The sequence below is a fragment of the Apteryx mantelli genome, chromosome 4 (assembly GCF_036417845.1).
Source record: "Apteryx mantelli isolate bAptMan1 chromosome 4, bAptMan1.hap1, whole genome shotgun sequence".
In the NCBI taxonomy this organism is placed as follows: Eukaryota; Metazoa; Chordata; class Aves; order Apterygiformes; family Apterygidae; genus Apteryx; species Apteryx mantelli.
The window spans coordinates 25076444-25100018 of NC_089981.1; the positions used below are offsets into that span (position 1 = coordinate 25076444).

At 42.6% G+C, this 23575-nt stretch overlaps 1 protein-coding gene across 4 annotated transcripts in view; it reads right to left on the bottom strand.

The window, feature by feature from the left end:
* OSBPL5 (oxysterol binding protein like 5) overlaps positions 1-23575 on the bottom strand; it is a 118885-nt gene that overhangs the window by 14008 nt on the left and 81302 nt on the right. For all 4 annotated transcript variants that reach the window (XM_067296032.1, XM_067296031.1, XM_013957937.2 and 1 more), the window contains 7 exons: positions 19557-19641; positions 10863-11034; positions 5653-5872; positions 3485-3669; positions 2006-2087; positions 1272-1370; positions 239-335 (listed from right to left, as the gene is read on the bottom strand). In XM_067296032.1, the coding sequence (XP_067152133.1) occupies positions 239-335; positions 1272-1370; positions 2006-2087; positions 3485-3669; positions 5653-5872; positions 10863-11034; positions 19557-19641 (940 nt within the window). The remainder of the gene's footprint in view (positions 1-238; positions 336-1271; positions 1371-2005; positions 2088-3484; positions 3670-5652; positions 5873-10862; positions 11035-19556; positions 19642-23575) is intronic.

Below are 23575 nucleotides of genomic sequence, written 5' to 3' on the forward strand. Positions count from 1 at the left end.
CCTCAAGATTCCTAGCTGAAATTTTTTTTCTATAAATGTCTGTATGATCTCCCACTGAGATGGTGGAAATGTGAAGGAGAGCCAGGAGAGAACAGACAAGGAGTTAGTGTGTCCTGACGGTAGATGCTCTACGCATTTCTTTGCTCTGAATCCTTAATGTGCTCAGGAAGAGTTGAAAAACACAACAAAACCATTGCCACAGTTGTCACCTGGAAGACATCTAGGCCTCATGTCTTACCATAAAACTTGGACCTCGCCAGAATGCTGCCGGTGATGCAGAACCCATCCTTCCTATTGCTGACGTGGAAGGCTGACACTGGTGGGTGGTGGGAGACCTAGATGAAAAACAGCCATACATCATCAACAGCAGTCTTTCCGTCTAAGCAGAGTGACGGACGCACACACAGCCTCAAGCAGGGGTTCTAGGGAAAGCACAAGACGGAGGCCATATGACTGAATAAGGTCCTGTAAGTCTCATTCACACCATTAACCTCAGTGTTAATGGAGAGATCGCTGTACATGAGCGACAGAGATCCTGCTTAACCCTTTTCCTCCACCCCACATTTTCCTTCCCTTATATATTTGAGGTCACTTTAGGCCTACACGTACACTGTCAGATTTTCAAGGCGATAAATGACAGTGCAGCTCATAGCAGAATTTTTTTTGGCACCATCTGAATAACCTCCATAAAAGGGGTGCAGCAGCTGAAATAAAATAAAAAGAAAAAATCTTTGATTAAATAGGAAAAAAAAAAAGTAAAGTAAAACAGGGAGTCCACGTACCGAAGTCCACATGGTCCTCAGATCCCTTTGTTTACTACATAAATCTCAAACTAAATTTTGCCAGGCCAGTTTACTTGTGAGTCCTGCCCTTCTTTTATCCCCAAATAGACGGAGATAAGCCTTCAGGATGGCAGGTTTAATAATAACTTGGTTAGGTGGTCTATACCCTTTTTGACAGAGGGAACACAAACCACAACAGTGTTTTATTAACAATAAGCAGACAGTAGTATTCCAGGGAAACAGTCTTCATTGAAGAGGATAATAAATCAATGTTATATATGGAGGACTTGCATTTCCAGTCTTGAGCCCCTGCCAAAGCTATCAGTAATCTGTGTAAATCTAAAGAGCAAAAAAACCCAGTAGCTACTTTATTCCATGTCCCACTCTGGGTGTCTACACAAGTTCCTCTCCCGGGCTGAGATGGGGAAGGTGTTTCTACGCACAGAGGTGCTGCTTGTAATACCTGGGCATCCAAATCAAGCGACTTACCTGTTCTGCTATGTAAAACGTGTGACTGTTCGTCTGAGGGTGAAACCAACAGCAGCGAAATGTCTCTCCCAGAATAGGATTGTATGGCTTCTTTATTCCCTGAAAAACAAAGCAACCAAGAACTGCTACAAACGAAGACTTGCAATCCAACTTTACAGTGGTAGTCACAAAACAATGTAAGAATTTTCTCCCTGATATTTTAAACCAAGTCAATCACAAGAATCAAACCCAAGAACTGGTTAGGTACATCCTCCTGCTCTGACCTCTTCACCTGAGCCATAGATCCATCTGCTATTCCTGCCACCTTAATCTTTGATATTGCCTGCACAAAGCCTTAAAGATGCCCAAGCTTTACTATTTCTGTGACTATAGGCAGCAGGTACATACTGATGTGGAAATGTGGCACTATGGTACTAACAGGTCTGAAAAGAGAAAGAAAAAGAGACCTGCTTTCAACCAAGATAAAAATCCTGCATGCAAGGAAAAAATACTTGCTGATGACTAGTTCTGCCTCCTAGCTGTCCAGGGCAAAGCTCTGAGTTAATCAACACTATTTTACATATGAAAACTCCACCATCTGCTTTAATTCCACCCTGATATCAAACACAACATTAGTTTTAAAAGTAACTGGCAAAATCTTCAGAACAACAGAGAGGTAAATGGTCAAAGGAAAGGCAATAAGGAAATACACAACCATAGCAGAAGATTACAGTGTCCATTATGCATCCTCTTACCTTTGGCTTCTTATAGAAGCCTGACAAATACCACCTCAAAACTTGCTTCATTCGACTGTATGGATCTTCTTCAAGGACAGCCCTGTAGGAGAGGACAGAAAATGTTTACTTGCATGCCCTTTATACCATTCACACATCACATTCATTTTATACCAGTATAATGACATTAATTTCAAAGGTCTTTCACCAGTACAAAACTGAAATTAATTTTTGTGCTGCTGACAGTTAAAAAGGTTTCTGCCTACAAAAATTGGTTTCTTAGTGATGTACATCATGCAATACATACATAAACTCTTAAGAAGTGACACTCCTCACCCTGAGCTCCTGCAAAAAGCCTAATAAAATCCTGCGGTTTATCAAGTTCGATTGGAAATACATGTTAAACAGGACTGCCACTCATACTAGCATTTGGTTACAGCAAACAGTACAATGTGGTTCATAAAAACAATAATACTTATTCCTCTAAATCAAAGACAGATCTCATTTTCTCTCTTTTTGTTTCCTTCTTTGTTAAAAGATTTCAAAGGTGGTGTGTTACATGGCCTTTTTCAGCCCACTAAGATTCATAGAATAACTTAGGCTGGAAGGGACTCAAGGTCATCTGGTCCAACCCCCCACCAAAAGATGATATGGGAAGTAAACATAACAGTAGGATTCCTTGTATTTTCGATATGATCAGATTTGAAAATCTAGCTGGATAAATTCTTGCAAAACACATTTAGAAGGAGCATCCATACCACAGAGAGGTTTACTTAACAAAACCTTCAAACCTCTCAAAGTTTCCTCAGATCTCAGCGCTGAGAAGAGTCATTTCCTGAACTTCATATGTTACAAATATGGCAAAGAGAGCTTGAAAATACCTTATAATTCTAAAATAATCCAGAGTCAGTGAAGTAAACATGAGTAACCTGTGCTGCACACAAGAACTTTAAAATACATCAAGCTTATCTCATTGAGAAAGATGGTCCTATTTACAAGCATAACATTTTCTATTTTCTACTCTGGTGCTCCCAGCAAGGTGCATCTGACCAATGGTGTTAGAAGATGTTTCCTATTTATTTATCAGCCAATATAATTATATTGCTTTCTGGGACAGAAGCACTCAACAATTCTTCCACAGTTTGCTCTCCGTCCTCCAGGGCTCTGTACATCGGTACACCAGGAGGTGGCATAGCATTGCCACGAGATACTCGCGGGAACCGGCCAAATCCCCATCAATTTGTACGTGTGCAAAGACTGCTTTGTCCAGAGTTTAACCGCTTTCCTTGCTTCCTCGCCCCTCATTGGCAGCAGTCCCTCTTTAAAAGGTCACATGCTGGCTGCTGCCGCCCAGCTTGATTTATTGTGTATTATTGCATGTTATTCAGGAGCCCTTCAAGCGTACAAGCACACCCCTGCCAGCGCCAGACTCATGCTGTTGCATGTTTTGGTGCAAATAAGAGAGGTGCACCAGCCAGGTGCGCTCTGAGCGCTGCTTACTGGGAAAGCAGATCTGCGTGGTAATAGTAGTCGGAGAGTTTGTTCAGGAATGAGCGGGGCTCCAGGATGAAGGTGGGCAGCACCACCCGTGACAGGTCCATGCCTGGCCGCAGCTGCTTCAGCAGGATCCACATCAGGCTCTTGTTCTCCTCCGAGACAGTTTCTGTCTGAGATGATTCACCTGTCTGTAATGGAAAAAGGGAAGGTCAATGCAGAAGCAAGAAACTCTTTCCTGCGAGTGCATCTGCAAAAGATTAAAGGCCTTAATACTGCAGTGTCCACTAGGGCTTACAATACTCATGGGTCTGTCACAACTTTCAATACTTATCCAGATTTCATGTGTGCATGTGCAGGCAATATAAATTAACTTCATGTTGAAATTGCTGTGCAAGGTCATATTGGAAGTAAATCACTGCAGAAGGAAAGGATGGAGAGAGAAGGAGAAGAAGGGGCAGGAGGAAGAAAACAACTTCAAGTCATTTCTGGTTTGCTTTTCCCTCAAATACCTTACCCTCAATAATCCTTTCTTACCGGCTATAACTAAAAGCTTTTACAAAAGAGGAACTTTTATTTGTTAACAATCTGCTAATGAATTGTTGTCTTTTTTTACATTCTAGGCCAACTTTTGCAAGCTCAAAGTCCTTCTGACACTTGTCTCTGCCTTCACATTCCTGGTGCAAACAAGGCAAAGCTGAAATGTCCATTCACATAGATGCATAAGCATACACCTTTCAAATGCACAGGGGTGCACATACATATGTGCGCACCTTTCAAATGAGCTTTTAAAGCCATGCCAGAAATTTAACAGTGATGATTTGCATCCATGACTTTTTTCGCACCAAATCTCAACTGTCCACACAGATTGAGGGGCAGAGAGGCTACAGGCAGTTTTTGCTTTGGACAACAGTATACCTTATTAATTGCCATGTGCTTATCTTGATATATCTCAGCCCACTGCTGATAGCAAACTCCATCATTGCACGCAACCCACTTTTCCTTACATTACTGTCACTGCTGGGATAAGACTTAACAACTAGCCGAACCTGTATGCCTCAGGTGAGGAGAGACCTGTCTCTTGGTCAACAACAGAAATCTAATAAAACATTTAAGGCTGCATGGAAACTTTTTGAAAGTGCACCAGATGTTACCTCTGCCTAAGCAATCACACTATGGCTAGGCTTATTCTAAGCTATACAAAGCATCACTTTGTACAGCAGAAATTTATTCCTTTCCATTGGGTTTGTACGGCAGTTTTATGTTTTTATTTAAAACTACAGAGAGCTTCTCCCCCTCCGCACCCCGACACAACACGCACCAGCGCTGCCTGGTAAGCTCATTCAAGCACCACAGTAGCACTCTGCCCTGCTAATACTTCTAGGACAAATTTCCAGTGACAAAAACTCATTTCAGAATTGGTAGTAGTTAGATATTAAGCTTCCCTTCATTTTGCTGGTGCTTAATTCCTCAGCTATATTCAGAATCCCCTGTTTGGTCCCAGCTATGACTTGCTGCATGTCTGGGATAGGATTTGAGAGGAGAGGTGCCTCTGCCACCCTCCCAAACTGCTTCACACCCAACACCCAGCTCTGGGACTGCTCGGGGTGTCACAGTGACATCCAGCTAACAAAGGCTCTTATATGCAACGTAACTGCGCCCTCCTGCTGTTAAATGACATGAGAAATCACTTCCTGACAAGAAACAGCCATTTAGGAATCAAGTGGCTCAAACGCTCCATTAGGATACACAAAAAGGATGTTCCATGCATAATGAGGAAAGGAAAGCATCATATTTTGTATCATGCAAGGACTGAGCAGCCTAATTGGCGGAGATACATGCTTGGAATAACAATTCCCCCTCCTGCTGGCACTGTGAAGCCTTGTGCCAATGCTATGTGGCTCCTTAATGCAGTAACTGGTTAAAGCACTCGCTGATCCTGGAAACACGCCAAAGCACAGTAGCAGAGCTGCTGTTCATAATGCATAATTATTAGAGCACGTGATAATTCAACATAATTTTGCAGCAAGCTGTGCATTGCTTTATCTGTAAAACACTGGAACTCACAAAGCGGGTTCTTAACTGCATCTAAAAAGCTGTGTGACAAATACGATGAACCCCGAGACATTTCAATAGGAACAGGCAGGGCTTAAAATGATTTCTTTTACATTTACCTCCCCAAATTCTTCATAGATCTGTTCAATATAAGTCGTTCCTTTCCTTCCCGGGGAGACCTCTCCATGGATTTCTGACTGATCGCTCTCGCTTTCATTCGTCTTTCGGCTGTTCTCATGCGTTTCGTTCTCTGACTCTTCTACATTGTCTCTCTCAGACTTGTCTGAAAAAGCATCGTTCTCCAAATGGTGGTGGTTCTCCAAGGCTGAGTCATTCAAACTGAAACACAGAATTCATTATTTGCTTCTAGGAGATATTTTTAACTTTCCAAAAAAAAAATCAGTGGAATGTAGCATACAGGGAAAAAATGACATTGTGGAATATATTTTATTTTCAATATTACTACTGCTTTATTTCAATGGGACGGTCCTAAGTCAGCCCTATGTTTGAAAAGGCAAATTTAAAAATCAATACAAGTGAGTATTTTCGCACACACACACAAACTATCCTGGGTAACCTGTTGCCATCAGATAATGTTGTGAGCAAGAACTCTGTACAGTTCAAAACATCTAACAAGAATAGGCAGATAATAATGGCATTCAAAGACAAGTGTGGAAGAAGTAGCAATCTTCATGCTTGGCGATCCAAGCTTTACAGAATGAGGAGAAAGCCAAAATTTGTCCCTCATGTGGTCTATAGCATCTCCATTTGAAAAAGTAGATGCAGCTCATATGACAGAAGGCAAACATGATTAGATGGACTGTAAGTTGGACCTGAAAATGTAATTACTAAATGCCCATTTTTTCCAAGTGATATTTAGCATGGGCTTCAGTTTTCCTTATTCATATATGTCTTCACACAAACGCCACCTCTTTACTGGCTTAGCCTAGCTCTCAGGTGCTGCTGACACCTTCCTCCGAAAATTTCTTACTGAAGCCCTCATGCAAAGTCCATGTTTCCCTCTTGGGAATTATTTCAAATATAGAAATAATAGCCACTCCCCCCATCTTCTCAACAGGGAGATACAATATCAAAGGTGATAAGCCAATTTTACCAACATACAGGTAGGCCATTAGGTTTTGTCTTAAGAATCCTCAACACACACACACACACGCTCAGTGCACAGCTGACATACACAGGACTTCTGGATAGAGCAATAAGAAAAGACTTCCAGCTACTAGAAGGGATTTCAGAGGATTTAAACAGCCCCAGGATCTTGAAGAGCTTTATTACCTTCTGTAGTCTATCTCTCTCTCAAAGCAAGTTTTTTCTCTGCAGTATATGTGAAAGCTTGAAATCTCCCTGTAACGGGTCTTCTTTATGGTTATTCTGAGCACATTCCAGTTTTGGATATAGATTAATGTTGAAAATTCCCACCACTTATTATCCCTCTCTCTTTTTTTTTTTTAAAGAGATAACTAGGCATTGCTGGTTAGAGTCAGATTTAAAAAAAATGAGCCTGAATACAGAACTAGCATCAGCTTGTCAGAAGGTCTCAACTTCCACCTATGCACTTAAATAAACTGATGATTTTTAACATGCCAAGCAAGCCCCACTGCGATAGTCACAGCTCAGTTTCTAGAAGAGCTCAACAGGCTGATTTCTTTTGAAAGTCTGGTCTGCAGTCTTCTGTACCTTTAGAAAACATTTCTCTTAACTCCATTTATATATACATATATGTATGTATGTGTATATGTGTATATATATATATGTATATTTGTAAATATATATAAAAAAGACAAGATCTTCAATTTCCAGTTTCACCATGAAATAAAATTAAGAATATAAATCAGAGAGTCAATGACCACAATACTCCAGCACTTAGGACTTGTTCTTAGACATTTTGGATCTCCATTGTTGTACTGCCAGAATCTCACCTCTTTATTTTAGATAGCGACCAGCAAACATAATGACTGACAACCAAATATATTAGAAGCCTAGTTAGTGTTAAGCACATGTGTGAGTTTAAAATAATAAAGGTAGGAAAAAAGGGTGAGGAAAGAGCTGTCAAGAGAGATTATCCCATGATTTCTCAGCACAGATACTTCTTGGATAGTAGGTCATTTATTAGTTGCTGACAATTCAAAGACTTATTTCTTTGGGGTCAATGATCAGTTAAATATGTCAGTGCTTGCATAATGGTTGCTATATTCCCTTAACTAGTGACAGTTTTCTCCATGGGGTATACACACTTGAAAGAAAAGTTCATTATAAGACCTATGGTTCATGACTGAGGAGTAACACATGCTTCTATTTCACATTTGCAAGAAGAGCAACTGCTTTTAAGTGTGATTTTCCTCACATCTGTGAAACAAAGTTTTGGTAGAGCACATGACTCTTTTCTTAGATGCTTCTGCTTTTTCCCCCTACTCCTGCAGAAATCATCTTTTTGTAAACAGATTTTTTTAAGGATGTCAGATTTTCTCCAAGCGGGAGTCAAATTCACATGAAATCCCACTGCACGGCGCACTGATCACTGCCACCACCAAGGCAAAACTTATGACATCTGGAGCCAAGGAGCTGCTCTGGGGAACCAAAGGGAAAACAGACGCTCCTCATTCTGAGAAACAAACTCGACATCCTGAAGTGGAGCCAGGCACTTCTGCTCTTCCACACAACATCAGCAGTAAATACATATAACATGCTAAAACCAAAAGCCAACCCATGAACTTGAACTAAAATCAATGTAAAGGCTTCCAAAGGGATTTGGATCAGGCTTGAAAAGCTGAGAGGGAATGACTGTGCTAAAAGTCAGCGGCTGGCTTCCATTTTACCCATGAACACAAATAAGTTGGCATTTTTCAGGGCTAATTTACTGTTTCAGTGTATTGGAGCCGTCTGATGCCAGTGTTTTACTCTCTAGGGGAGTTCCTGGAAACTACGACCAATGACCAGAACTTCTGTGGGTTAGATGCTGCTTTTCTGCACAAAGCAAACACACTTTGGCTCTGCATCAAGCAAGGAGACAGACAGATATCTGCAGTGGCTGGAGATAAGAGATGGAAGCAACAAGAAGTACAGCTTCGCATTAGGAGTGTCCAGTTCTCTTACAGCCTCTTGCCTAAAATCACGGATTTGCACAGATCTTCAGCCCTTCATTCAGCAGCACACTTTCACAGTTCTCCCCCTCTCATATTTAAATGCTACTGAAGACATTGATTTCAACACCACTGTATAATCCTGACTTCTTTCCCAGCAAGGGAGCAGAAAAGCAGCCAGCAGGCAAATGTAGCTTTGGCTCAAGGGAAGATTCCCCCTTGCCAAGTCCCTTGGGGACTGTTTTCCCTGCAATATACAACATCTCCCTTTTCTTCTTCTTCTTCTTTTTCTCTTTCTTTTTCTCTTTCTTTTTCTGACAGAGTCGTTTGGCTAATTTGAAGATAGAGTTAAATGTAATTAACTGGCCCCCTAACAACAGCGTGCCAATTTAATTGGTACGATTCCCTGTAGGGAAGGCATTTAATTAGAATGATTTAATTCCTGTGAGGGAGCCGCTGTCAGCGACAAACCCAAAACACTTTGCTCAGCACTTGGACAGTTTTGGTTTTGCTTCTTCCTTGCTTAAATGTTCTTCATTCCTCCAGTGAAACTCATCCTTCTGACCTGTAACGACAAACTCCCCTGGGCTTTAAGCACTAGGGAAAGTCTGGGTAGAAATTAAAACCAGCGGCAGAACTCAGAGTGGAGACTGACTTGTCCTGACGACCAGACACTGGGAAATGTTCACGTACTCCCGACTTGAACCAGATTCAGCTAAAATCTGAGCTTGTCAAAAAAATTTGGCTCTATTGGTGGGTCCTGTGCCCTGCTGAAAACTCTGCCACGGGTGCTACTGCTGAGCCCTGTAGTTAAAGAGGGCTTTTAATATTGAACAGCTAAGCGGTGAAGCAGAGGCATCATTTGTGCATCATATGTCAGAGGAAAAATACTTTAATACTGTTTTAACTCCACCTTTTGCACTTGCCATTTACAGTAGCCATGGGTCTGCATGCATGTTCTCCATGCCACCGGCTCCATTTAATCTAGGATTTACGTACACACATCCACCAGCTGAAAAACAAATCCACTGCCTTCCTGGATTCACCGTCAGCCAATAGGCCAACAGTGAGCGAGGTCCTAAGAGACTCTCTTAGGCAGAAAGAAACCACAAAAGTAAATTATTAGAGAAGAGGCCCAAGTGCAATAAAAGTACCGGCCCACGTATCAAGGCAGATGCCCTAGTTCAGATCCCCCTCTCTTCTCGTGAGTGCACAGGCTGGGAACACCACAGCCTTTCAAAGCAAAGGGCAGCCCAAAACGCTGCCATCTGACGAGGACTCGGAGCTCCGCTGTTGTTATACTTGTAGCAGAGCCTAAGAAAATCACTTGAAGGTGAGGTCCTCCCATGCTGGGCATCATCCGTGCATACTGTAAGAATTGCTACACTAAAAACCTACCATCTAACCAATGGTGCATTTCTGTGAGCCCTAAGAGCCAAACTGACAACATCAGCAGAAGCAGCAATAGACACCACATGTCCCCTAGAGTGGGAACTGGGAGAACTGTCTATACCACTGGGATTTTTGAGGTCACCTATTTAGCTATAAGCAACAGATAAAGCCCCCCCTCCTTTTTTTTATAGTGCTTAAAGAGCGTTGATGTGAGCTGTTCCAAAATGTTGCTGTAATACTATGAACAGAAAAAGGCTGCAGGGACTTTTTCCCCATATGCGAAAAATTATCTGATGCATTGAGGAGGAAATTGGAAACCACTCAAAACCCCTGTAGAGAGAGAAAGTAATTATAAAACTAAGGATGCAGTGTGTGCAGTCTGCTGACTATGACACAGTATTATTAGCAGCAAGAGTGCACTATTAAAAAACAGATCAGACTCTGAGCCATATGTGCTAACCGGTAGACAGACACTGTAAGTGTCTGGCTAACCCCAGGTCCCCTTTAGTGGCTAGACTCTGCAGTCTTTAGTCAGGCAAGCCATTTTTCATGCCAGCATCTCCAGACGGCGTTTTGGCCCAAGCAAGGGACAGAATAAAATTGTTTCTGATGCACATGAATGCAGTTGAGGTTCCCTCCAGCCTCTGTGCTCAAGCACTAGGTGACAGCAGGCCCCATGTCCGCCAAACCCAATGGATGCGGCAGAGGAACCCGGAAACTCGTTTTTAAATGCCTTTCCTAAGTGGACTCTGGCTAGATTATGCTCAAGTTAAAAGGATGCCCATGTACAAGCCATGCAAAGCTGCTCTGTGCATTAAGACGTGAAAGCCCAGTCTTACTGGAAGAGCTCCTGGTCCGAGATGGTGCTTGTGTGCAAGAGGTTGTTGAACCCTGCGTGGGCTGCGTCAGTTGAACAGTTCATTTCTCCATCCTTCCCCTGCTTGGAGGCACTGAGCCGAAAGAGGCTGGAGCAGCGCAGGGCAAGCTCCAGAGCATCCAGCCAGCATCGGCCTGTAAAAACAAGGGGAATTATTTAAGCACAGGAGAGCAAATAAGACGATTTATGCACTGCCTTTCAAAAGCTTCTTACCTCAGCGTAAAGCTCGTTTTAAGGCAAGAAGTCACTGTGTACAATAATCTACTTTTCATATATATAATCCCTAGGTTACCTGGACAGAAATGGTGCACACTTTGGCAGCTGCATGAGTGACACGTGCACGGGTAATACAACGGAAAGCTCACCCCAGCTCTGCTCTAACAGCACCTCTTCCTCTCCACCTACTCATGCCCTGCTTTGTCCCCGTCTGCTTTCGACTGAGAGGTGGGTAATGCACAGAGGTGCAGTGCTTTTGAACTGCCTGGCAGCCTCGGCTGCAGGGAGCGCACACCGAATGCAGGCAAGGAGCAGGGCTGGCCGCGCTCCACTCCCGAGGTCCTGGCGCCTGCGAGGGAACTGCTTGTCAGGCTATTTTTCCTCTTCTTCCATATTTTTTTTCCCCTTTTGCCATTCTTCCCCCAGCTTCTTAGATAATCGGGGGGGAGTACCAGTTTTTCTTATCCTGCCACAAAAAGGCTTCACCTGAAGGTAATTTGCCAATACAAGAAACTACAGGCATGGCACAAAGACACCACAGATCCCTGCCAGTGGGCAGCGAAGAAAAAGTGCAGGACCCCAAACTGCATATTGGCTCCTTTTGCAATGACCCCTCCAAGTCCACAAAGTGGTGTGTTAGCGTTAAAGCGTAACCATTGCAATGCTGGAGCCTCTGTATTCTTGGAAGCATTTGAAAATAGCCTGCTGCTGTAGTTCAGAGTCACTAATGAGGCCAGGACACCTGCAAATTGGCTGAGCATTCAAGAGTGGAGGTATCAAGGGAAATACCCTCTAATTTCTAGCATGTAAAACAGAGCTTTTCATTACGGTCCTCCAAATACATTTTGCAATAATTAGAAGTGCACTTGAGAGGCAGTGAAGAAAACAACTAAGGATTTTGCTCCAGCAACAGCAATTTGCTACAGACAGTTTTCCTCTGGACCACATCCACTCCTAGGTCCCACTTGGGAAATGGTGCTGTTACGTTCTACTCTATCACACACTGAGCATCAAGCACATGCTCAAACCTCACTGGGATCCAGCAGCTCTTGGGCAGAATTCCCATTGACTTTGATATGACCAAAATCTAGCACTATAAGAAGATCAATGAGAGTTTAGAAAAATCCACATCACAGGTATATAAAGAAATATTTATAAATTTGCGAAGCTCTTAGTGCTTGCTTTGATACAAAGCTGTTACCATTGAGAGAGAGGAAAACCCCCCCAAACTTTGAAGAACTGCACTTGAACACTGAACCACAAACACCACAGAGCCCAGCCATTTCCTCCAATTTCCTCCCATAAATTCCGTCAGCACCAGCTTATGATTTAATAATAAAACCATTCATAATGGTTAAGAAAAGATTAGAAGGGCTGAAGGCTGTTGGAATTGATTTCACACTATTTTGTATTTAACAAACATTCTTACATCAAGGCTCTACACACAGGGATTTATTCCCTCCTCACCATGGGGAGGATTTGCATGGATAACGTGTGAGAGTAAATGGCTGCTCTGAGTGCAAACCCACTTCCCCCTGCGCGTCCCCTCTCCCCCGACCCATCAAGACGAAAGCCTATTTTTGGCTATTATTCACAGCCCTGTGCTCAGGCAGGGGCGGGGGTGATGAGGTCTCTCTCGTGCCCAGCATAGCTGCTGCCCCGGTACTCACTCCTCCCAGCATATGATCACAGGCTTGGCTGAATCTTTGGTGTCCCACCACATTGCCAAAAGCAATTTCTGCATAACATGTTTAGGTTTTATGTCTCTTTCTGCAAATCCCTGGGAGGTGTTACTAGTAGCGTTAACACTTTTGGAAACATTATTCAAAGGGCCTACATTTTAAAAAATTATTTGTTAAAAGTCTTCATTTTAATATTGCAGTGCAGAAGCACAAAGCTTTCAAAGAATTTTCATTAGAGAAACACACTGTGCATTAGCAGTCAACATTACTTCTGCCCCACAAAGCACAGGAATGGCATCAGGGTATGGCCCTGTAGTTGTTTCTAACAAAAAGTAAATTCAAGGGACGCAGAGCAGTACAAAAGCTAAGACACAGGCCTTCAGCCATCAGGTGGTGCTGTGAATCCAAACAAATATATGCCACAGAAACAGACATAACATATGGCATTTCCTCTGCAAATGAAAAGGTTACATTCTCTGCAAGTCAACAATGTGTTAATTGCACCACAACACCAAAAAATTATGCCCTCCGAGTTTCGAGGCTTGCACACAAGATAAACCTGTTTCATTGCTACAGGCCTACATGAAATGTTTTTATGTTTGAGTGATCTTGCTGTTGAGTAATATTCATCCTTATTGTGAAAAGGATAGGAGAATTCTGGCATTTGGATTACTTAATTGCTTATATAATGAGTCTACTCACTCCCTCAGGAATTGCAGAAGAGGAAAAAAGTATGCGGTCACGTAATTAAAGGCTGTCATCTATAGTTACAGTAGTCCGCATGAAGGCTTCATTGGTTACCTTAATTCTCACATTTCCACACTTTGAGTGGTTGACTCCAGTCATTTTTGTATGCAAGTTAATTAGATCAGAGAAGCAGAATCCGGGTTCCTTAAGAGAGGAACAGCAGCACAATATGATTAATATAAAGGAAGCAAAAAAGAGCTGGGAAGGAGTTACAACTGCATTTGTTTAGAAGGTTTGAGGTTTTTAAAACTGTAATGTAAAACACTACAGTCAATTACCAGATTTTTATCATAATCTTCTACAGACTGTGCCCTAAAACAAGCATATATTTAAATCCTGAAGGAAAATCCAAGAACATACTATCAGCCTATGGCAGAATCCCCCCACAGGCTTTTAAGCACTTATTATACCAAATGGTATGATACTCTATCCGCCTCAGCGACTATTTTAGGAGAATTTTTGCATAAAGTCTGTTGCCTCAATAAGATCTATATTACCTCCTTTTGCCTGGGAGCAAGGAACAAAGTGTTCCCTTAACCAGGCAGTCTCGGAGCTTGATCCCTTCTCCTTTGCATGTGGCATTTTGCACTGACCTCCAAGGGCAGGGCCCCCGGGGGGAGCTGCGACTCTTGCATTGGGTGAGGATGGCCAGGGATGAGACAGAAAGATGGTAAATAGTCCATCTACACAGACCCCTCCCATCTGGCTCAAAAACCACGCTCACAGCCATCACAGGGAGAGATGAGTTTATAAAAAGCAGCAAAGCAAGCCGAACACACATCCCACAGATGTCCCACACCTTTTCTAGGTTGCCTGGCCCAATGGGCTGGACTAGGTCTTGGTAGCCCTTTGAGAGGCACCCTGGCACCGCTGGCCAGTGGGAATCATGTAGGAGCCTCCTACTCCTCAGGGATGCCCCTGGCCACCTCCACAGGGTGCTGCTGGTACCTGGCGCCCGGCCGAAACTTGAAGCCTGCAACTCAAACCAACACTTTTGTCACAGACAAAAGGGAACCACTAAAAACAAACAAATGACACAAAACGCTTCTCCTCCTCCCCCTTGGAAAAACACAACCAAAAGGTTGCTTATGCTGCTGAACCATGGTTAGTTCAAGGAATTCCTTCAAGAAATACTTGGAGTATGGCTTAGTCCTCGAGCAGCTCTCAAATTACAACAATATCCCACAGAAAAAACAGGTAGCGCTGAAAGCTCTTCACTTTTGAAATTCTTTACAGTCACCATCATCTCACCTAGGAATACTCATAATTTGATGTGCCAAGTCTATCTGCCACATTTTGCAATGGATGATCAAAAGAGCCAGCCAACCTTCTCTCAGCACTCACCAAGAAAACAAAAATCTGCTCGAGGTGCAATCACGATGTTGCACACCGAAACTCATCCTGGGACTATACTTTTTGTCATTGAATACTTGTAGCTACGGAACAGCTGGGATCAATCTCTTTCCAATTAAGACTTCAAAAGTTTCACACCTAGTAACCATACATTCCTCCAGACAGGCATCCCTAGGGGAGCATTATTCTTCTTGAATTATTAAAGGCATCCAGCTTTCGGCCTCCTGCCTTACACCTACAAGATAGATGCTTTTAAGAATCAGCCTGAGGTAGACTGCCACCTGGAAACGATGAATTCTTGCTCAAGTGCACACAAATCACAAATGATGAGGAAGACACTGATTTGGTTCAGTCACTGAACATTAAGGTCATCGTATTCGGCTGACTGCTTCTCATTTTGCTGTACCACTTGGGTGTCTACATGCATGATTCGTTACATTTTGGCTGTCAAGCTGCAAGGATGTGATCCTTCAATTAGCTGCCAGTGCAGTTTATGCACCAAGCTATATAAAATCTGGTTGCAAATGCCTGGATTCTAAATTGCTGTGAAAGGGATAAGAGGGGCAGACATAAGGCTAAGAAGAAGATAGCTTTAATTTTTTTCCAGCACCCCCAGGATCTGATGATGTATTTCAGTGTGAACTGTGTTTTGAATTGCAGTCTTCCTCCTGGTTTGTTGCTCCTGTGCATGACCCTCATTGCAATAATGTAATTTTCTCCCTGGATCAGAGCATCCATTTTGTGGGAAAGGTCTGGTGACTACTAATGACTAAAGAAACAATAACACAGTAAGAGAGACCATCAGTTTTTCCACATAATTCCATCCACATCAGGCAATGGAGCCTATCTAAGGCATGCCTGGAGGAGTGGACACACATAAGGAACAAAATGTAAGTGTGGTTTATGTTTCCTTTATTTAGCCTTGCTTATCTGCCACAGAGTTCCCCCAATAACCCCTTTGGTGGCAGTGCCCATGGGACAAGTTTCAGCAACTAACTCAAACACCCTCATCAGCACAAAAGTGAACTGCAGACACAGTCACTGGTTTGGAAAAATAAATTTTCTTTACTGAAACTAGTAAGAGAGAAAGACCCTGTGTTTGTACCGGTTGAGCCTTGTAGGCTGATTTGACCTTCCAGATGTCTTTAAAACACATCACAGAGCAGACTGCTGTAGGGGGTCTGTGAATGTGAAATTTACTGTAGCTTGGCGGTGGTTCAGCAGGCTGTCCAGAAGTCAGGACCTCAAATCCTGCCAACAGGCTGTCACAGATGGCACAGCAGAGAGGGAAAAGGGGATTCTGAAATGTAGAGAGAAAAAAGTAGGCCACGTAGCTGCTGATCATGATATAGCTGCCTGGATAGCAGAACTGTACATCTAACATATGCTGTAACTCGGTATTTCCCAGCAAGTCAGAGGCCTCCATGAATTACTGTTAAATTCACCAAATGTTCTGCAGTTCACTTTTTCACTAACTATTAACATGGGAGGCTGCATTAAGAAGAATATGGCCAGGACACCTCCTCAGAGATGCTGCAGATTCACACAATATCGCATCTCCAGAGGAGATGTGAACATACTACAAATATATGCTAACATTATGCAAGGGAACAGATCCCACCTGGCCCATTTGTGTCAACCAGCTTAGCTCTTTACATCTTAAGTCCCTGTCTCTCTTGACCATAATTGCATCCTGTATGGCTGTCCAGTGCATAAAAGAAATGAAACAAACTCACATATACTCTCTAGGAGATGCCTGTTCACAACAGATAAATCTTTATAATAGTCTACAACCATTTGAGTAGCATCTTCTGGGCTTCCTTAATTTGCTGCAGTTTGTCCAGATTTCTTTAAAAGTAACAGCTTCCGTTCTTTGTGTCCTTGTCTGCATAAGTTTTACACCATCTATTGATGCGAATACCATTTGCAAGTCACTGATCCCAGAGTGCGACACTCAGGCGTTTGGCTACTTGTCAGCATGTCTACACCGCTCCATGGAGCAGAGATGCCCAAACTACTCCCATGCTAACAACAGCAAAAGCTCAGTAACCCTGCCAGGACAGCTCTTGCTCATGGGACACAGGTGAGTTTGGATGTACAAGCTGTACTTCACGCTCATCTGCAGCTCCACCTCCTCTTCCTGCTCAAGGTACTCCTACTTCTCACAGCTCACTGACCTCAGCTGTGAAGTCAAATACTTTTTATTCAGCTGAAAATTTCACCACCTTTCATGCTAGCATTTCTAGTGAGATATTATATCAAAAGCTTTTGCAAAATCCAAAGCCAAAGGGACAGTTCTCAAAGCTTCATTTCTGTCAGCTGTCACTGTCACCTCTTGAGACTAACTGATGGAACCTATTAGGCATAATTTACTCACTCCAGATCGGTGCAGGTGGCTCTTGAGCATTGCTAGCGCCATTCAAGAGCTATTTCATCCTTAACCAAAGGTCCTAGCTACATTCTAGATATAGATTTATGATATTTGATTTAGAGGGTTCTCAGTTCCTGCTTCTTCCCTTGATCACATTAGCTTTCTATGTAACCATAAGACCCTACTGTAGAGAAGAGGCAAAATAAATAAAAATTATGCTAAGTTCTCAAGTGATTCTACTTTGAGCTACCTGGCCTTGGCACACTTCCCAAGATTCTTGGTAAACATCTTGGCCATAGAAATACGTTCAAGTAACTCACTGTTTGAAGCTCTTATGATACCACAGATGTATAATAATTCACTGGGCAGAAACCTTCCCACAGGCCTTTAAATATTGAAAGTTCTCATGCACCAGATTTGGTCCCTTTTGTGTTTTTTCAGCATTATGGTGCATGACCCAGACAGAGAGATCACAGCTAGAGATGTCTTACCTCTGATGATCTCCTGGGGGCTACTGCTAGCTTGAGAGCCTTTATGGGTAAGGCTAGTTAAAACAAAACTAAAGCTTTCTACTCCACATAACCAGCCTATAACAGTCTGCAAAAAAGAGGGAGTACAAGTTCAGCCATAGGCCTCTTTGCCAGGCTGGCTTTAAGGTTTAATCATTTGGCTTCTACTAGAATGAAAATTTTCATTTAGAAGACAACTGAGATGCTAAGAGAAAGAAGTACTTTATCAGGCAGCAGTTTGTCTTAGATGCACGCTGTGACCACACTGCTCCTTTTGCACGCTTTCTAACTAAGTTAACAGAAAGGCAAGTTACATGGATCTCTAAGGAAATAATAATTTAGAAGATCTGGATTGACAGACAGTTATTGAAGTTATTCAATTGCCCAGGAACTCTGTGGGATTGTTCTGTATATCTATTCTGTGGGCTGTCTGTCTAACCAGGGTTTGAAATGCCTGTAATTTAGCAAGTCTAGCTCAAAGGCACTTTTTTTCCAAGAGACTATTACATCAATCTACATCTTTCTACCTAGGTGACACTTGGGGTGGAATCCTGTATTCCTTTACACAAATAAGCTGTAGAAGTGGTGTTGTTCCCTGAGGTACAAAAGTGTCATGTTCAAAGAAATAAATGTGCTTCTATGGCTCTATACAAGTTCCACTTATTTTCATATGATTTCACTGCACTGGCATACTAGATGGTATATGTCACTGTGAACAGCCCGCTTTGCATAGGGGCAAGATGAATAGCACACCAAGCCTGTAAGTAAAGAAAGTTTCCTTTTATTCTAAATGCTATGTCAAAGAATCATTTGCCATCTTTAGTGTCCCCTTTCCAGCTGTTAGAAGTAAGTGAGATTTAATCATTGGGCCAGAAGGACTCTGGTTCCAAAGCCCCCTGGGCTCCATAAAATGTTTGTGCATTCTTGAAGTTATTCTAGATAAGACCCAAACAAGCTGCCTCGGCATTCTTTGTGGGCTAGGTGAAAAATGTTCCTAAAATGAACAGTCTGGTTTAATTTGCAGCAGCAAAAAACCCCCCAAAAAACAAAAAACCACATAGTCTGAAGGTCAGCTGGAATGCAAACATGATTTTAATCTAATCTACTTATAAATCACTGATATCTCAGGCCTTCTAAAGTCATTTAGAGAGATTTTCACATAGCAAGCTGGCATGTTTGTTATATACTGACCTAAATTTACCTTCCATAATTTTGTGAATTCCCAGAACAGTATTTTACAGGGGCCATCTGTGCCTGCTATAGCGTAATCCACAGTACAGTAAGTTCACAAGAGATTTCTGGTAGCAGAGAGACATCTATCAACAGGCATTCAATATTACTATGTCATTTTTCTCCGGCAGATCCCTCCCTAGTGAAAGACTTAGTCAGATAAGCTATTAAAATCTCTCTCCAGCTGAGGGTACAGGTAAACCCCTTCTCATCCCGATTTTGGGAGCAGCTCCTTTCATCTTCTAGTATTTACTGATTTAGTGGTTTTTCTCCAGCTACAAGCCTAGGTCCTTCATCCATGCACATGGCCAGCAAGGCCAGAAAGGTGGCTGTTCAGTGAGGAATATGAAACATGCCTGTGATCTGCTCAAACTGTTCAGATGCTTGCTAATGAAAGGCATCTCGAGTTGAGTCAGCTGCCATTTTTGCCTTTATGCATCAATTTATTGCATCAATCTGTTTTCTTAACTAGCACGGAGTGTGCAGCCTTGAAGTCCACATCAACCAACCTTGAAGTCCAACCAAAGCAAATAAAGACCAGAACTCACCGTCCGATTCGGAGGCTGCTCTGAAGATCAAGTAGCTGCTGGGAAGTGGCTGAGTGATAGAACCAACGTTTTCTCCCTTTGGGCCCTAGAAATGGCAGAGACAAAAACCAAGTAAGGCACAGCAGATGCAGTAAGCATTTAGTGTGTTTCTACCCTTTGTGGGCAGAGTGTGCATGTCTGGGATAGGAAAGAAGGAAGGAATAGATGGAGTAATTTAAGAGAAACTCATTAATAACTGGGATATTGCTGCTGCAGCTCCAAAGCAGTGACATGCTGTGACATAAATCTGGCTCCGTCTAACCTATGCTCAACCTCAAAACTATTTTGTTTATCCAGATCCCCAGAAATGGAGGAATCTCGCTCCTGTAGCTTGGGAACAGAAGTCAAATATTTGCAATTAGTCCTCTCTGTGCAACACCTAAAGGGATTTGTCCATGTGTCACACACTGTGTGTGTCTGCAGCCTGACCTGCTAACAGTGAAACCCCCCTTGCTTTATGTATCACCGTAAAAGCGGTGGCCCACACCTCGTGCCGTGGGCACTTCCAGCAGAGAGGTCTACTGCACTGGCAGTTTTTCTGGAAGGAGGCAAGGGGAAGCTCCCTCCTGTAAATGCATCTGCAGGGACGAGGCGCTGCCCCAGGGAAGGAGGAGGCTGCAGACTGAAGGTATCCCCACACGGACACATGTTGCTGGACTGCAGCCCATCACCACTGTATCTGGGCCCACTGGGAGCCTGCATGATGGCCACCTGGCCCAGATCAAGGGGAGTCCTTCCTCTAGTTTCTAGAGAACAGTAAACACAATGCTTAAAATCTGCCAGGAAATTTTTGCAGTTTGAGTATGACTCTCCTTTCTAGCATGAGCCGCTACAATATGCCATCTTGCTCCTCGAAGGAAGGACTTCTCCCTCAAATTTCTAAGCAGGGAAATTGCAAAATATTTTTCAATAACAGAGTAGAACCTGTAAACCTTTCACATAAGAATTCACTCTCTGACTGCCACTGAAAACTGCTCCCATATGCAAGTGTCTGATAGTTAAATTGTGGTTTTATATGGATTTTTGTTTTGGAGTTCCACACAGGAAGCCAAAATTTGTAAAGAATGAAGAGTGCAAGCATAGGACAAGCATGAAATTGCATCTGTGCCAACAGCATGAAGATGTACTGCTGAGAATACAGCAGTCTCCAGTCCGGCTTCTTGTCTCTGCAATCTTCCACTGTCAGGAGAAACAGGGATCCTTGTTACTCACTTGTTTCTCTCCTCTCCTCTCCCACAAGAGGCTCAGGATTCATGAAATTAAGATTGTTTACAGGCTTAATAGTCAGGACTGGCAAAGTTGGGATTTGATTAGTGATCCAGATCAGAACAGCTCAAGACGTTACCAGTGACATTAATGCAATCAGGCAGCATTCCCGGTGGCATTCTTCCATGCCCGAGCTTGCAGCTGAGCAGGCACTCAAGAATTGTTGATAACACCGTTACATGATGGGGTTTTCAGTGCACAGATTGATATTTTCTCTCTTGGAGGAAAAAAACCACAACCAAATAGTACAGATACAAAGATCTGATATAAAAACCAATAAAATAAAAAGGAAGCAGAGATTGGCACAAGGTTTTAGGAGGTATTTGGGCATGTGGACAAACACAGGAGTGGCCAAGTCACTCCGTCAAGGAAACGTATTTAATGGTAAGACATGCTCGCACAGGGAGGTGGCTGTTTCCCACAGAGGACCATAAAACAAAGCAGGCCATAAAAATAAAGTCAGCATCTCTGCAAAATAAATGAGGTTCTGTATCTGCACAGTGGAGATAATAATGCTTTCTGCCTCCCAGCCTTTAAGCATCGTGCCTGTTTCGAGTCTAAGATCTTCAAGACAATGACTGTCTCTTACTAAAAGCGAATGTTATCCCTGCTGCATTGGGACCCTGAGCTCAGCTGCAGCCTCTAGACAGTACAGCTAACAAAGAAGCATCTTCAGATCATTCCTGTCTTTAAATTTGATTTGAGACTCAAAGGCGTTATCAAAAAGGGGGTGTTTATGCTTTGAAAAATGGAGCTGACTCCATTGGAGAGTCCTGGAGAGTCATAAAACAAAGCTTACAAAGGGGAAAAAAAAATCCCTTTCATTAACAGTACTGGGGATAACTGTAAGCATGAAGACGAAACTAACTGGGTTGTATTATGGAGTAGAACAAACATCCCTAAAAGAAGTGGCACAAGTCCCATAGCCAGAACTTTGTTTTCTTTAAAGGCATGACTCAAAACACTGAAATCAATAAAATTAAAATCATATATATTTCCAGACTCATTCCAGACCAGTGGTCTGACCCTGGCTCATTTACTGCTCTAAATCTGTGACAGCATGAACTGCAGTTAATAACGAGCATTCCCACACCACAGCGTTCAGCTCCAACAGAAATATGAACTATTCCAGGACGTTTATTTGGGACAGCTGGGCAAGCGAAGCCATCCAACAACTGTACACTCCCTCCGCAAAGCAAGAGGGTGGACGTCCACACCCTCACAATAATTACTGGGTTGGCATTCGCTGGTCTCCTGCCGTCATCCCCGCAAAAAGTTTCTTCCCCGAAGCAGCGTGGAAACAAGTTGCCATCACACGATGGACAGGGTGTCTCCGCAGCAGCATTTAGAGTGTGCAGGGAAGCTTTTCTTATGGCTGCTTGTGCTGATGACCGATTTTGAGATTTTGGTGGGTTTGGCCTTATGTTTTCAAAGGCCTAGGCAGAGCAAAAAGGTAAAAGGTCTAATTCATATGCATTGTGAAGCAGGAGCTTCAGGCTAAAAACCTAACTCTCAAGAAGCCAAGGGCACTGTGTAGAATAAAGTATTCCCTCCTCCCAGGGAAATGCTTCTAAGACAGCTCTAGAAAGCAGAGAGCTTTATAAGAGAAAAAGCTACTTGGTGCTTATGTCTAGCTATTAACTATAAGAAATGGTCTTTCACCCTACGTACCTACCATTTGACAGGTACCCCAAAATTTCATCCTGCTCTAACTCAAGTTAAATGATTGCACATTAAATTTAACTGGCTAGCACAATTATAAATGTCTAGGACAGTGCTTGAAGCAGACAACGTTTGTTCCAGGGTATGTGGCTGAACCTGGCAGTTACCTCCAGACATTGCATCTGGGCTAAAACTGACAGGGTGCTCATGAGCTTGAGTCAGCTGGAAGTCCTCTAATGCGAGTCCAAATCAGACCATCAGCTCTAGGCTAGACAATCCTTGGAAATTTCAGAAGCCACTTTAGCCAGAAGTGAAAATTATTTAGTCAGATCTTACTTCTATCATGATGGACAGTAACTTGGGCTTATTGTTTGAGTTCAGGCCAATCTATATTTCATGAGAAACTAGCCTTCTTTGCAGAGTTATACAAAAGTTTAGACTAGTCAGTCAACTCTGCTTCAGCTGCTTTAAAAGAAGGTCATGAAATGACATAAAATGAATCAGTATTTTTAGCAGCTTCAGCCTTAAACTGTTGTCAGAGTGCTGACAGCTTCTTTGACACCAAGCCATTTGCTGGTGGATTTCTTGATGTGTATTTTGGTGTTCACCTTGGGGCTGAAAGCATCTATCATGCACAACATTCCAACCTGAACTCAAGTTTCAGGAAATATCCTGAAACTCATGTTGCTCAAATGCTGCTTTCCAAATATCTGTCTCAAAAGACTCAGAAAAATACTTTGACTTTAAAACTCAAATCTCTTGGGACCTTCTCTAGTACACAAACACTTTCAGAGATATATTCCCTTCATAGTTAATACATTAAATCCTGTTTCTGTCATGTACTTTCTCAAGAGACACAGGAATTAGATACACACACATGTATATGCATATTGATAAAAACTCTTTCTTTTGGATGACTCATACCAAGTTCTGGCATCTCGCGACACTTCAGATCTCTAAATGATACTACTTTTTCACTATCCTTTCTACTGTGCTTTTGAGAAGAATTCAGTTGACCCGTCATGTCAGAACCAATTTTTTGGTTGTTGGAT